Source organism: Xiphophorus maculatus, chromosome 4 (assembly GCF_002775205.1).
Source record: "Xiphophorus maculatus strain JP 163 A chromosome 4, X_maculatus-5.0-male, whole genome shotgun sequence".
Lineage (NCBI taxonomy): Eukaryota > Metazoa > Chordata > Actinopteri > Cyprinodontiformes > Poeciliidae > Xiphophorus > Xiphophorus maculatus.
In genome coordinates this window covers 11847478-11860219 of record NC_036446.1, presented here as the reverse complement: position 1 = coordinate 11860219, position 12742 = coordinate 11847478, and the positions used below count along the sequence as shown (strand labels likewise).

Sequence of the window (12742 nt, the reverse complement as noted above, 5' to 3'; positions counted from 1 at the left end):
TCAGTAGATAGATTATCCAGAAATTTTACTCAAATAAAAGCAAAATAAAATTATTCAAATAAACACTTCTAAAAGTTTGTATTTTCCAAAATGTTACTCAAGTAAATGTAACTGAGTAAATATAGATGGTTACTATCCAACTCTGCTAATCAATTTGCTGTTGATCTGCAGCCTGGATGGATTGATGGATGGACCTGTTGCCTCTGAAAGATTCTCATTCTGAGCTGATGATTTTAACGTTGGCACATTATGCCAGTTTTCATTTCAGATACAATTGTATCCGAGTTTTATCTGGTCCTGTCACTTTAGGCTACATGAGGAATCCTTCAGACCTCAGCAGGTCCAAGACACGACAAGATAAAACTCTGCAGGGTGCTGCTTTGTGGTCAGCAACCATTTCAAAGCCCTGCACATTTTCTGAATTATTTTTCAGAAACAGCAACATGACATTAACAGTGGAGCATGTCTCCCCATTTTCACACAAAAAACATTTAAATTGTCATTTTAACGTAATCTCCTAGTTGCAAAAACTATTGGAATATTGTTTAAAATAAAAGATTTAATAAATGTTAAAGGCTTGCATATTATATATTACTCTTTGGTTATGCCTTATTTGTCTTATTGCTCAGAAATCTGGGGAAATGCAAGTAAAACAACCATTGATATATTAGTTAAGTTGCAAAAAAAAAAAAAGCTATAAGGCTTATTAATAAAGTGGGACCGTGAACCAACAGATAAACTCTTTATTCAAAGTAGTACATTAAAATTTAGAGATATTCTTTATATAAAAATACTGGAAATAATGTATAAAGCATTGATCTTCCTTCTGGTATTCAGAAGTTATTTAAGCTAAGAGAGAATAAATATAATTTGCGAGGTTTGTTTATATTTGAATGTGCAAAAGAGAAGAGCCATTTCAAAATGTGTTTCAGTTATTGGTGAGAAACTGTGGAATGAATTGAATGATGATTTTAAGTTATGTCCTTTCTTGGTGAGCTTTAAAATGTAAAATGATAAAATCTTACGCTGTTATGTAGATTTACATGTGTATTGTGAAGATATCTTGGTAGGTTGTTGGGTATAAAAATAGGGCAGGCGAGAATAAGCTTGGTTTCAGCCTATTTCTTTTAGGTAAATAAATTTGTTTATTGTTCTTTTTTGTTGTTTCCTGTGTTTAATGTGGACAATTTATCAAAATAAAGTGATTGATGATGATGAGGAGGAGAGAACCAGAAGAACATCACCTACCTCCATAGCCAGAGCAGCCGTTTGCTGGTCGTAGTGATTCAGGAGATTGGGCATGAAGGTGGTGTTGTAAGGCAAATCCTGGCACATTCTCAGTCTGATGGGCTCACAGCTGAATTCACTGTGGCTCTCTATAAACTCCATATGAGGGGAACCCGGGGAGAAGAGGAGCAGGAGGAGGAGGATGGAGAGATAGCAGGAAGGGACGTTTTGCCTGCAGCCGTTTATTACAGTTTTTGTACGCCCGTCTCCTCTGCTGACAGGTGTTTTCTTTTTAACGCTCGACATATTGTCAGTGATTCAGGTTGTTTATATCATCCTTATTTTGACAGCAGCTTGGCAAGAGAGAAACATGTCCATTTGAAAGTGAGTGATGGATGTGAAACCCACAAACCAACACTAAAAGAGAAATCCACAGACAGGATGCACGCAGTCTAAACTACACAAGGGAACTCAAATTCAAGAGAGCTGAACTTTGTGGAAATCGTCTCATTGTGTTTCAGAATCTCTAAACTGACTTCCCATTATTGGAATTTTTCCTGAATCCCAGCACTCCACTGGTCAAAGGCCTGTAAACCTGGCTCCATCTCTATGCTTATTGCAAAGCTCCGTCTTCCATATGCAAGTCGTCTCCTGCCGTTTTCTTTCTGGTCTTTATTCTTTCAATTCCTTAACTGTTCTTCTCCAGAGATGATGGCCAGAACCGCCGAGGCTCCAGTGTGTCATAATCACCAACAGCCCTGCAAAGACACAAAATGTCTCCTTTTAAACCGTCAGACTGCTTTGGATCCTGAAAACAGGTTTTACAAGTTTAATATACAAAGAGGGGATTATTGCCTAAAAAAGCAAAGTGGATTTCCTTGAAGTTCACTGTTGCAGATATCATCTCTGATCAGCCACACCCTTCTTTACATAAATAAAATCATCCTATTATGATACATTTTTACATCACCCAAATGGGTGCAAAGCCGATTTTCTTTCCTGACAAGAGTGTGCGTTTGCATTCTTAAGAAAAATTGTCTTGGCTTGCCTCAGTGTCGGATTATCTTCTTGTACGAGAGCTGAGTCAGCGGGGTCAGGTTGCACACTACAGAAAGTGTGTTCAAAGTGAACCACGGCGGCTGCTGTCAGCTCAGACGCCTGTGTGGACGTACACCTGTGGATGAGCGGCTCAGACACTCCCCCACCTCAGCTCCTATTTGTGTGAGCTTCACCGGGCAACAGCTATACGGAGCACAAAAAGTGCCATTAAAAAAGTAAGAAAATTCAACAATAATTTATATGTCCCCTAATTAAAATCTAATTTAATGCAATATTAATATGAAAATGTTAAAATTCCTTAATTAAATTTAAATGTTGAAATAATACAGGGGAAGCCTTCAGCTGAACCCAGCTCAGTATGATGACAAATCATAAGCACAAATATAAAAAAACAAATCAAAAAACAGAAATGCCATTCCAGGAGTACTTTTTATGTTCAAGAGTCCACACAGTAGTAACTCCAACAGATTTTGAAAGGGATGGCTTATAGAAAACAATATTAAATCAAGCCATATACTGCAGCAAATGACTATGACATAATTATTTACGTTGTACTTATTAAAATAATTATTTCAAAGTATGGTGCTGGAACACTTCATAAATTGATTTATTTTTTAAAACAATTTAATCAGTCAAATATATAGTTTAAAATGTGGCTAAATCCTACATTCATTTCCAAAAATTACAAAATTCACTTGGAGTTTTTAACCTCCAATTAGAAATGGATTTCCTTATCAAGTAATAACCAATTAACTCTGATAATAATAGCATGCAATATATATATATATATATTTATATTTTAATTGTGTATACCATTGTGGCACTTTTTGCGCTCCATAAAAGCAACGCTCCTGTAATGTTTCACACTGACCCACTACGCGACTTACCGTGTTGCTGGATTGTAAACTTTACAGCTTATATACTCCACCAATATATTCTAATGCAACATGGACATTTCTCCAGCTTTGCGTGACGACGTCGCGCACGCCAGCTGCTGTCAGCCAGCAGCCATTAACATTGTTACATTGATTAGTAATTTAGGTGAACACCTGCGTAACATTCACGGCGAGGCGCGTCGTTAGCGTTCGCTCCTTCTGGTTATCAGAGAAAATGAAGTGGGTGGTTTCAGAGCGCAGACATTTCACGTCGCTCTGTCCACGGAAGCATCTTCGTTGTCGAAGCGACTACCATACACGGTACAAAAAAAAAAAAAATCACCAGTCCGTTTGTCACCGCAGCAACAGCGCGCTGTTTGCGCACATTTTCCCTTTAAAGCGTTTATTGTCCAAATCTGCACGCCTGTTTGACAGCTCAGAATCAGATGCGCCGCAGAGATGAGGGCGGTGTAATGTTAAAGGAGGAAATGCTTTACCTTGTGTGTAGAACAGCGAGCGGTTCGGGTGGTCCCGGGCTCTGCTCACCGCAGTACAGCGCTGGTCCGCTCTGCTCTGCAGCTGGCTGCTCGCTGCCCACGAGTCATCGGGAGCGCGGATTGAGTGTGAGCGCGCAGGCGAGCCAATTGACTTCACAGTGTGAGTGGAAGTGGGCGTGTTAGACCTACAGTGGGCTGCTTAAAAATTCATCTCGACTATAATGGAATACTAATGGAGCCTAATGCGTTGTGGTGTTTTGACTGCGTGACTGGACTGCAATATTATAACCAAAATATGCGTCACAAATATGAGCTCTGAAAGGTGCTGCATTTTATTTATTTACTTATTTTTTTGTACTTCATAGGGTGACACAATTTAGCTTTTCTCACAACTTGAAATATGTTTAAAAATGAATTTGTCTCAGTAGGTCAGTTCATCTCATGAATGTTATTCAGAGAAGCCTAGTACATCTATGACCTCTGTTTGAACTATTTTGAGAATTATGTCTTAAAATTAATAAAAACCACAAATGATGTTTCTCTAAATGGAGACCATTAAAATTGATTTCAATACAGAAATGTTGTGTCATGGCTTACACAATGGTAGATAAAACTGAATTGACATTTGTCCAGCAGCCAGACAGTGACACCTGTAAGCCACAAATAGTCACTGTTAAAGACGGTGGCTGTTCAGAGTGAAAAAAATAGGAAGTTGAGTGGAAGGAAAACATGTGGAAGAAAATGCAATTTGACTCAAAGGTTCACCAGCCACAACAAATATCCATGATTTGTACGACAAATGTTGCATTTGTTGTCTTAAGTCACTTCTGGACTGACAAGGTAACCAGAGTCATCTGAGGTAGAAGATAACAGAAGATAACAGCATGCACTGTTGTTCAATGTGGGTCCAAAGTCCTTTTTTCAGATGAATATTAATTTTGCTTTTCGTTTCAAAAGCAAAGTACTGGAATCTGAAATCAGAGTGGAAAGGCAAAGTGAAGTTTGATTTGGGGAGACGTGTCATCTGCTGGTTTTGGTCCAATCAAGTCCAAAGTCAGTGGAAGTGTCTACTAGGAAACATGATTATATTCTTCATTTACAAATTGTTTGGAGATGCTGCTGTCAGTTTTCAAACAGACTTAGTAAAAGCTTACACTGACAAATCTACAGAGTTAATAAACAATATTTCACTATCCTTGATTGGTCACCAAACTGTCCTCTGTTCTCCAAGTACTGAGTGCATATAATGTTCAGTCCCATAAATATATTTTTCATAGGTTAAATCTTTTGTCTTTGAAACATTTTTAATTATATTTTAAAGATTTGTTTTTTGATATTCTAATTTTGTAAGAATTTGGCTTCTCGTCTCTAAGTTACAATGATCTTAAAGTGCTTAAATATATCGGTGTGAAATGTAGCTGTTATAAATTAGTTTAATGCTTTTCATTTTGAATAAATTTAACACTTTTGTTTATGCTCTAATTTGTTAAGACCTACCTGTAATTCCCATAATAAAACTATTTTTTAGTTTGGAGATATGTGACACTAAATGACATTGATTAAATGCTAAGAATATAAAAAAGCAAAGAATATGTAACTAGTTATAAGTCACTTGATAAAATGTCACATATTTTACTCAAGTCTTTAAAGTCCTCCTTAAAATTATTTAAATTTCTAGCTGCAGCTTGGCACTGTTGTGACTGTATTAGTCAGCACTTATGTCAATATTTGTCCTGCAGAGCTTCAGGATTAGCGTTTTACGCTATGATTTCCTTCCACACAGTTAAGCACAGCCCTAGATTAACCGTTTCATGGCTGATCTGATCCTGATCCTCTCTGTCACAGAGCTGTGGGGGGTCCGGCTCAGGCTGCTGACCCACATACTGGTTTTAACCTTTTAATGTGACCCCACTTAACAATGACCAACCTTACAGAACATGTGTAAATACAAACACGGCTTTTCAGATTTAACTTCTTTTTTTTTTAATGTATGTTGTTCAGAATACATTTCTTTACCAGCATATTTGAATGTTTCTTTTTAGTTTTTATATTATAAAAAAAAAAATGATTGAACCAAGTTGATAGATAATGGCAAAAGATGTAGAAAATGAAACAGAGTTAGAAATGTACAACATACCCCGAAATACAATTTTTAAAACAATGCAATTACAGTAAAATATATATATAAAAAACTGGTAATTATCAGTTTGGGCTTTAATTAACAATATAGGCAAAATTAGGGCAGCTGCACCCTAAAATGCTGCATGTTTCATTTACCTTCCTGTTTAATGTCAATAGTTTAAAAAAAACAAACAAAATATGCAGTTTACTATTTTATGGCATTAAAAGCTGAATGTAAAAAAAACAACAAATTATCTTATTTTTAAGGCATGTTAGATTTTATGGAGTAGTTAAAAAAAGTAAACAAACTGTTGAATAATTACTTTTACAAAAAAATAAAAATCAAACTAAAAAACTGTCTTCATAAGTACTGGTTTCATATTAGGTTGTAATAAACCTAAATATTAGGGAAGCCATTTTAAGACATCTACACACATCTAAGCACATATTAACCTTCATAAGGGCTCTTTAAGTTCCTCAGTTTGAAATGGACAGACTTCTTCAGACTTACGAAGTGTTTTATGCTTCAGCATTGAAATGTTTTCTCATAAGGCGACGAGTTTGTGGAGAGTTTTCAGTCTCTTCCTCCAACTGTGATGAAAAAGGAAGGAAAATGTGATAATATGAACAAATCTGTTTTAATTAAACGGATGTAGTACAGTGCAATGACAGAAGTATTCATTATCTACAACTACATTGTAAGTTTTATGTTCAATTAAAATGTGTTATCATAAAAATTTAACAATGGACAATTATTATTATAAGGAAATTACTGGACTCAAAGCTTCTCAGTATGGTTTAGAGAAAACCAATAGAAAATAAATGAAATCAAATAAAATATTGAACAGAAATATCTCAACATTTCAAACTTCAGTGGCTGAAGATCGGAGGGTTTTTTTTTTTCTTTTGCAGCTCAATAATAATAAAAAGTAATCAAGACTTTTTTTGTGTTAGAGTAAAAATAAAAAAAAATCTTAATCTTCTATAAGGGGCAGAAAAAATGCAAAAAAACAAAATAAGAAAAAAAATCACCAGATTTTCAGTAAATATTTCAATTGTATAATTATATATGCATTAAGACAAAGCATTGCAGGTTAAACTGTAAAATACAGGTATTGTACAACTCTGAAAGATAGCATGTCCTTCTAATAGTACAGAAAATCTCAAATATGAATATTTAAAATCTACATTAATTTATTTAGTTGTAACCTAAAACAGAAGAATTGCCTTGACATATTAAAAGGCTCATTATTATTATGACATTTAGTAGAAGATTAAATAAACTGAAATTTGCTTCACACCTCTGTAGTGATGCATAATTTCATTTTCTGTCTACGAAAAGCTAAAAAAGCTGAAAAATATGTATGTGGATAGTTCCTGACTGACTTTACACAGATTATCCAACACATGAATAGGTTCTGTGTCTGAATGAAACCAAACCAGAACCAGTTTGACTTTGTGAGTCAGCGGGAGATGCAGACAGTCGCAGACCACAGGTAGAGCCTCGAGCGCCTCGGTCTGCCCTGCAAAAAGACTCACCTGCTCTTTGATGTAGCTCTTCCCACACGGCGCAATCCCTCTGAGAGCGAGTCCAACCATGAAGCACCACACCGACAGGCCGGCCTCCGCTGCCGACAGCACGGCACAGGAGATCCACAAGGCCAGGGTGGTGTCCTGAGCCACAGCAGGAAGTGGAAAAAGCAATAATAAATAACATAATTTAATAAAAAGCATTAAGCGACGCAGCTTCCACTCACATAGATTCGTGTTGTATCAAACGGGCACTGAGCGCTGACAGGCGAGCGTGCGTTGATGGGCACCACCGTGTCGTTGCATCCCACCATCAGACCGCTCCCGTTATGGGCGATGGTGATGCTAATTGCTACGAGGAGCCCAGCGCTGCAGGCGGCTGACAGCAGGGCGTTCAGGAAGGACGCCGTCAGAAGCCCTATTATCTGAGGACACAGAGGAAGTGTCATGAAAGGTGGGAAAATAAAACGCAACCTGATGTGTTTCAGTTTCTGGAGACGTGTTAAACTCTTACCAGCTTAAACTTACGAAGGTTCCTTGAAACCACAATGGCAATAATCCCAGAGGCAATGCTCTGTGAGACAAACATGAGCAAAGTCGACTTTATTAGACTCTGGAATAGCAAGGAATCCTAGCCCCAGGTGGTGAAACTGGATTATTAATAAGGATGTTTGGATTAAAAAAAAGGTGAATTAAATCAGCGAACAGAACGCTGAACAGCGAAACAGAAGCAATCGACAAAAACTAAATCCAATCCATATATTTTGTAATTTGTAGCTTGTAACCCTCATACGTTTTATCGGCCTTATTTATGACCCTCATATCCAAATTGAAGGAAATTTCAGAAAAAGAAGTGAACATTCACACCAACTTATTGCTGACGAGTGTCAGTTTGTCTGATAAATGAAGGTAATGAGGCCTGCCCTGCAGGGACAGCTGATTAGTCTTTAAAACCAGCTCCTTTATGACGGGCAAGTTCTGTCTTGATGGCAGAGAAAAACACACAGTAGTATGACTGCACAAACAGAAAAAAAAATCAACTGGGACAGAAGGATTTATATCTTATGTGTTTTATGTTGTTGCTCCAATGCAGAAGAGAAAAAGAAATCAGTAGGCTGGCAGAGGCTGCAGACAGAAATATTTCTTGTAAAACAATAAATAAAGAAGGAAAAACACTAACAAGCAGTGAACAAGAAATAACTTGACTGGTTGAGGATAATCCAAGATAATCCAAGTGAGTGGTTCTGAAAGATTACATGATTTATAAAATGTATTTAAGTATCTTCAAGTTTAGGAATCAGTACAAGTCATGATGCAGCAAGACAGACATTATTTCAAATAATTAAATTATTGCAAATAGGTAAGAAACCAAGTGAAGAAAAAAATTATACATGGTTTTATGATATCCCCAAACAAAATCTAGTCCAAACAACTTCCTTCTGAAGTCAACTAATTAGTACTTAGAGTCCACCTGTGTCATTAAATATACAGTGGGAACACTGGCAAGACCGTTTAATTATTTTAAAAACAGATAAAATACTTCCTGTTATGTAAGGAACACAGAAAACATGTGAAAGAATGAAAAAGTGACTGAACAGAAAACATGACAACATGTCTTCTGTGAAACATGGCAGCATTATGCTGTGGGCTTGGTGTTCTTCAGCAGGGACAGAGAAGCTGATCAGAACTGATGAAGAGAAGTAGGAGAAGAAAATATCTCAGAGTCTGAAAGCGATTCGACTGGGCGGTGGAGGATCATAACTCATCATACAGCCAGAGCTACACGGAGCTGTTCAGCTGAAACGATTCATTCATTCATTAGATCTAAATCTAATAAAATTAGTGTTAAAATTTGGAGATTGTTGTTCACACATGTTCTCTGTCCAATCTTGTTTTGCAGAGAAGATTGGACTAAATTTTAACTCTCTGGATGTGAAAATACAGACATAATCATAAACACTTGAAGATGTAACTGCAGCAAAAATTGTCTCTACAAACTGTTGGGTCACTGGGACTGGATGGAGATGCACGACACACTTTCCAGATTTTATTTGTAAAAAGGTTTAAAAACTTTATCGCAAAAAAGAGAAAAATCAATCAAACTTTTTGAAGTGTGTGGTTGTAATGTCACAAGATGTGAAGGTCTTTAGGCTATTAATATTTTGCAATGCCTTGTGAATATAACAATAAAAAAAATTACACCGATTTGATCAGTGACAAAAGCTAAACAAATTACAAAAGTTGAACGATTAAAAGATGGATTTTAATGAATGTAAATAAAATATATGGAGATACATTCTGTACCAAGTTCAGCTGGAGAATTTTTATGGTTTAAAAAAAAATACATCTTGTGTAATTCTGACAATGTAAACATGAATCTATAGCTGCATCCAGTGTTATTATCAAACCAGAAAAAAATCAATAAACAATTAGAGAAAATGTGGTTGATGTGTAATTCCCCTCAGCTGCCGGGAAAGAAGAGAAAACCCAAGAGCAGAGGAGAGAAATGCTGTAACAAAGAGATGGACCTGGACAAGTAAAGAAAAAAGATATAAACAAGACAAAGGAGTAGTAAAGGCGTATAAAGAAAAAAGTGTCCTCAGATTTGAATGAGAACAAACATTTAGCTAATATTGTTTTAAAAGCCACTGAATGAAAATAACTACTCAAACACATGCTACATGTGACAACTCTTGCACAACTCCTGAGAACTGCATTTTAATGCAAAAGTTTCCTCAGCTGGTTTAAAAACAAAATGTCTGACGCAGTAACCTACCAGCAGGCCAGAGGTGACAGAAATGATGTTGGCTACAGTGTATTGAGTACTAATGTGCTGACTGGGTTTGGAAATGTGGCGCAGGACGCTGCCATGGACGATGGCTGCCAGGATGAAGTTAATATGGCCGACCAGGATGAGAACAAGCCCCTTTTTCATCAGCCGCCCCGGCCCTTTGTCCTTATCTAGGGAAGAGAGACACAAGGTTGAAGAGATGTTACGTTTGTTTTTAATTAGTTAAATAAATGTAACTATATAATTAAATAATAGTGGAAATAACTGGATTAATTTGAACTGAATAAGGAACAAGTTGGATTGCATATAACTAGATCTAAAATTTGTCTTTTTCTTATGTTGTATTTGGCCTCGAGATGATGCCCAAGGTGAATTTATGCTGTAATAATGTCAAACGTCTTAGGATGTAGCCAGTTTCATCTTAAATTAAAAAAATGCATATTTAGGTAATCACATTATTAAAAAATGTCACTTTTCTAGTTTTGAAAAGGTATTATTGGTTATACCGTTGAGTAAAAACTTACTCATACGCCTAAAATTTAAAATTTCTCTGACGCAACAAGTTTGTTTCGGAATGGAAATGAAGCAAGCAAAAAAAATAAGAAAATGTAAAAAGTCCTTTAATTTTGAAAGGACATCATTTTTTGAAAAATATGATTAAAAATGGAACATTCAAAATGATTTTTTTCTTTCCTATTAATAACTGACTTATTTTTCCTCTGGCAGTACCAAAACCAAAGCCTTCTTATAATTGCTGACTTTTTTGCCATGTTCCCACTTGTATTTAGTCAATTTACGACTGAGTAAGCTAAACATTGGAAAGCCTCTTCCCCATCATCCTAATCTGTATCTTCCTCCACAGATTCAAGTGAAACTCTAACCAGGCTGCTCCAGAACCTTAGTATTACTTCCAGTCAGAAGAAAAATGTTAACAAAAATAAAACACGATTTTAAACCTTAATCTGACAAGTGTGTGAGCTTAAATGTGTATAAGCTACTGGATTTGTACAAAAATAAATATCGTAACTTGGATTTAAAATAGTGAAAACCTCACTTCTAATAAAATGTTTACTTGATACATGGAAAGTTTAGCTAAACATTGACTATTTTTTCCTGTTTTTCAGGTTTAATCATTTTCAAGAAGAAACTCTTTAATGGATACCATTCCACAGGTTGCAACAATCACATCTGTGCGCACAAAGCCTTTACGGACTATCGGCAGATTCCCGTCTATTTACCCAACAAATGATGCAGACATTTCATAAATAATCCGCTCTGTGCTCGGAGGCCTAAATTACAGCAGTGGAGACAAAGCGTGGACGGCAGCCCTTGACCCCTGTTTGAAAACACGATTCTAATTTCACGACATCTAGCAGAACACAAGGACTCACCAAAGCTGCACATGTCTCTGCCGCAGGCTCAAGTCTTTCTGCTCTTTAGTGTTTTGTTTTTCACAGAAAAGGCTCAAACAAAAGCTTCTTTAGCCGCTCCGTCCCACACGGACGTCCCTCTGTCCACTTCCTGGTTGACGTAATTTACCTGTGCTTCACCTGCGACGTGCTGCACGAGCTCCACATTACAGCTGCGACAGAAAATATTAGAAATTAGAATATATTCGAAACATATCTTTAAAAGTTTATATATTATTCAAATCATTATACACAATTATAAATGTCAAGTGTTTGCTCAATTAATTACCTTACAGCTAATAAAAAGCCAAAATAGAGTTTCTAACAGAATTTAAATAATACATTAGAGCAATAAAATATTTCTTTTAAACAGAAAAGTCCACAGGGAAGCCACAAAAAAAGTCATTGCTAAAGATGCTGTTTATACTTATTATTTAATAAGTATATGCTATTAGCTTATTAAAGAAAAACTGAGCTGAAGAAAAAAGTGTGGTAGAGAAAGTTGCACAAGAAAATAAAATTTTCACTCCCACTAAGTCACTCCTGAACCTGAGAAACAAAAGAAACGTTTTACCTGGCATAAGGGTGGTTGTCCAGTGTTACACTTCTTTTCAGATGAAAGTAAACATCGCATTTTATTAGAAAATCAAGGTTGAATAGTCTGGAGGTAGAGCGGAGAGGCAAAAAATCAAAGATGCTTGAGGGTCTGGGTAAACTTTTTGTTTTACTAAAGCTAAAGTAAAAAGTAGCCATCAAAGAAATTACTCCAGTAAGATTAAAAAAATTATTTGGCAAATGGTTTACTCAAGTACTGAGTAACGGATGAAATTATCAATCATTTAATATTTAAAAACTACATAATCAGATGGACCTAAATATAACGGTAAGTGGAAATTTAGGTATTTTCAGGACAAAATTTATAATAATTAATATAAAAGAAAATCAGGCAAAATAATATTTTTCCAAATTAGTTTATTTCAATAAAAATGAAACTTTAATAAAAACGGCAGGTGTCTGTCTGGTGACTCTTTTGTTAAAACATGTTTGTTTTTAATTCAGTGGGCAGAAAATCCAGAAATGTTACTGAAGATACTTCATAATAAAATTACTCAAGTAAAAGTAAAAAGTACAGAGTAGCAAAAATACTCTCAAAAGTACTTTTTCCCCCCAAAAAAGTTAATCCAAGTAAATGGAGTTAAGTGTAATAAGTTACTCCCCAACTCTGGGCATTGG

The 12742-nt window shown here is 35.9% G+C and overlaps 2 protein-coding genes across 3 annotated transcripts in view; both read right to left on the bottom strand.

The window, feature by feature from the left end:
• LOC102232337 (frizzled-3-like) overlaps positions 1–3853 on the bottom strand; it is a 33770-nt gene extending 29917 nt beyond the window's left edge. Inside the window, exons 1-2 of one of the 2 annotated variants that reach the window (XM_023332512.1) lie at positions 3659–3853; positions 1249–1985 (exon numbers count right to left, since the gene is read on the bottom strand). In XM_023332512.1, coding sequence (XP_023188280.1) covers positions 1249–1533 — 285 coding nt within the window. In that variant the 5' untranslated portion in view covers positions 1534–1985; positions 3659–3853. The remainder of the gene's footprint in view (positions 1–1248; positions 1986–3658) is intronic. The other variant, XM_023332510.1, reaches the window with a different exon arrangement.
• Positions 3854–5627: 1774 nt separating this feature from the next.
• Positions 5628–11637, bottom strand: LOC102221631 (keratinocyte-associated protein 3). Its single transcript, XM_005796178.2, has 6 exons — positions 11492–11637; positions 10086–10270; positions 7824–7883; positions 7537–7734; positions 7319–7453; positions 5628–6370 (listed from the first exon to the last, which is right to left on the bottom strand). The coding sequence occupies exons 1-6, from the start codon at positions 11502–11504 to the stop codon at positions 6299–6301; spliced, it is 663 nt and encodes a 220-aa protein (XP_005796235.1). The 5' UTR covers positions 11505–11637; the 3' UTR covers positions 5628–6298.
• Positions 11638–12742: the final 1105 nt, after the last annotated feature.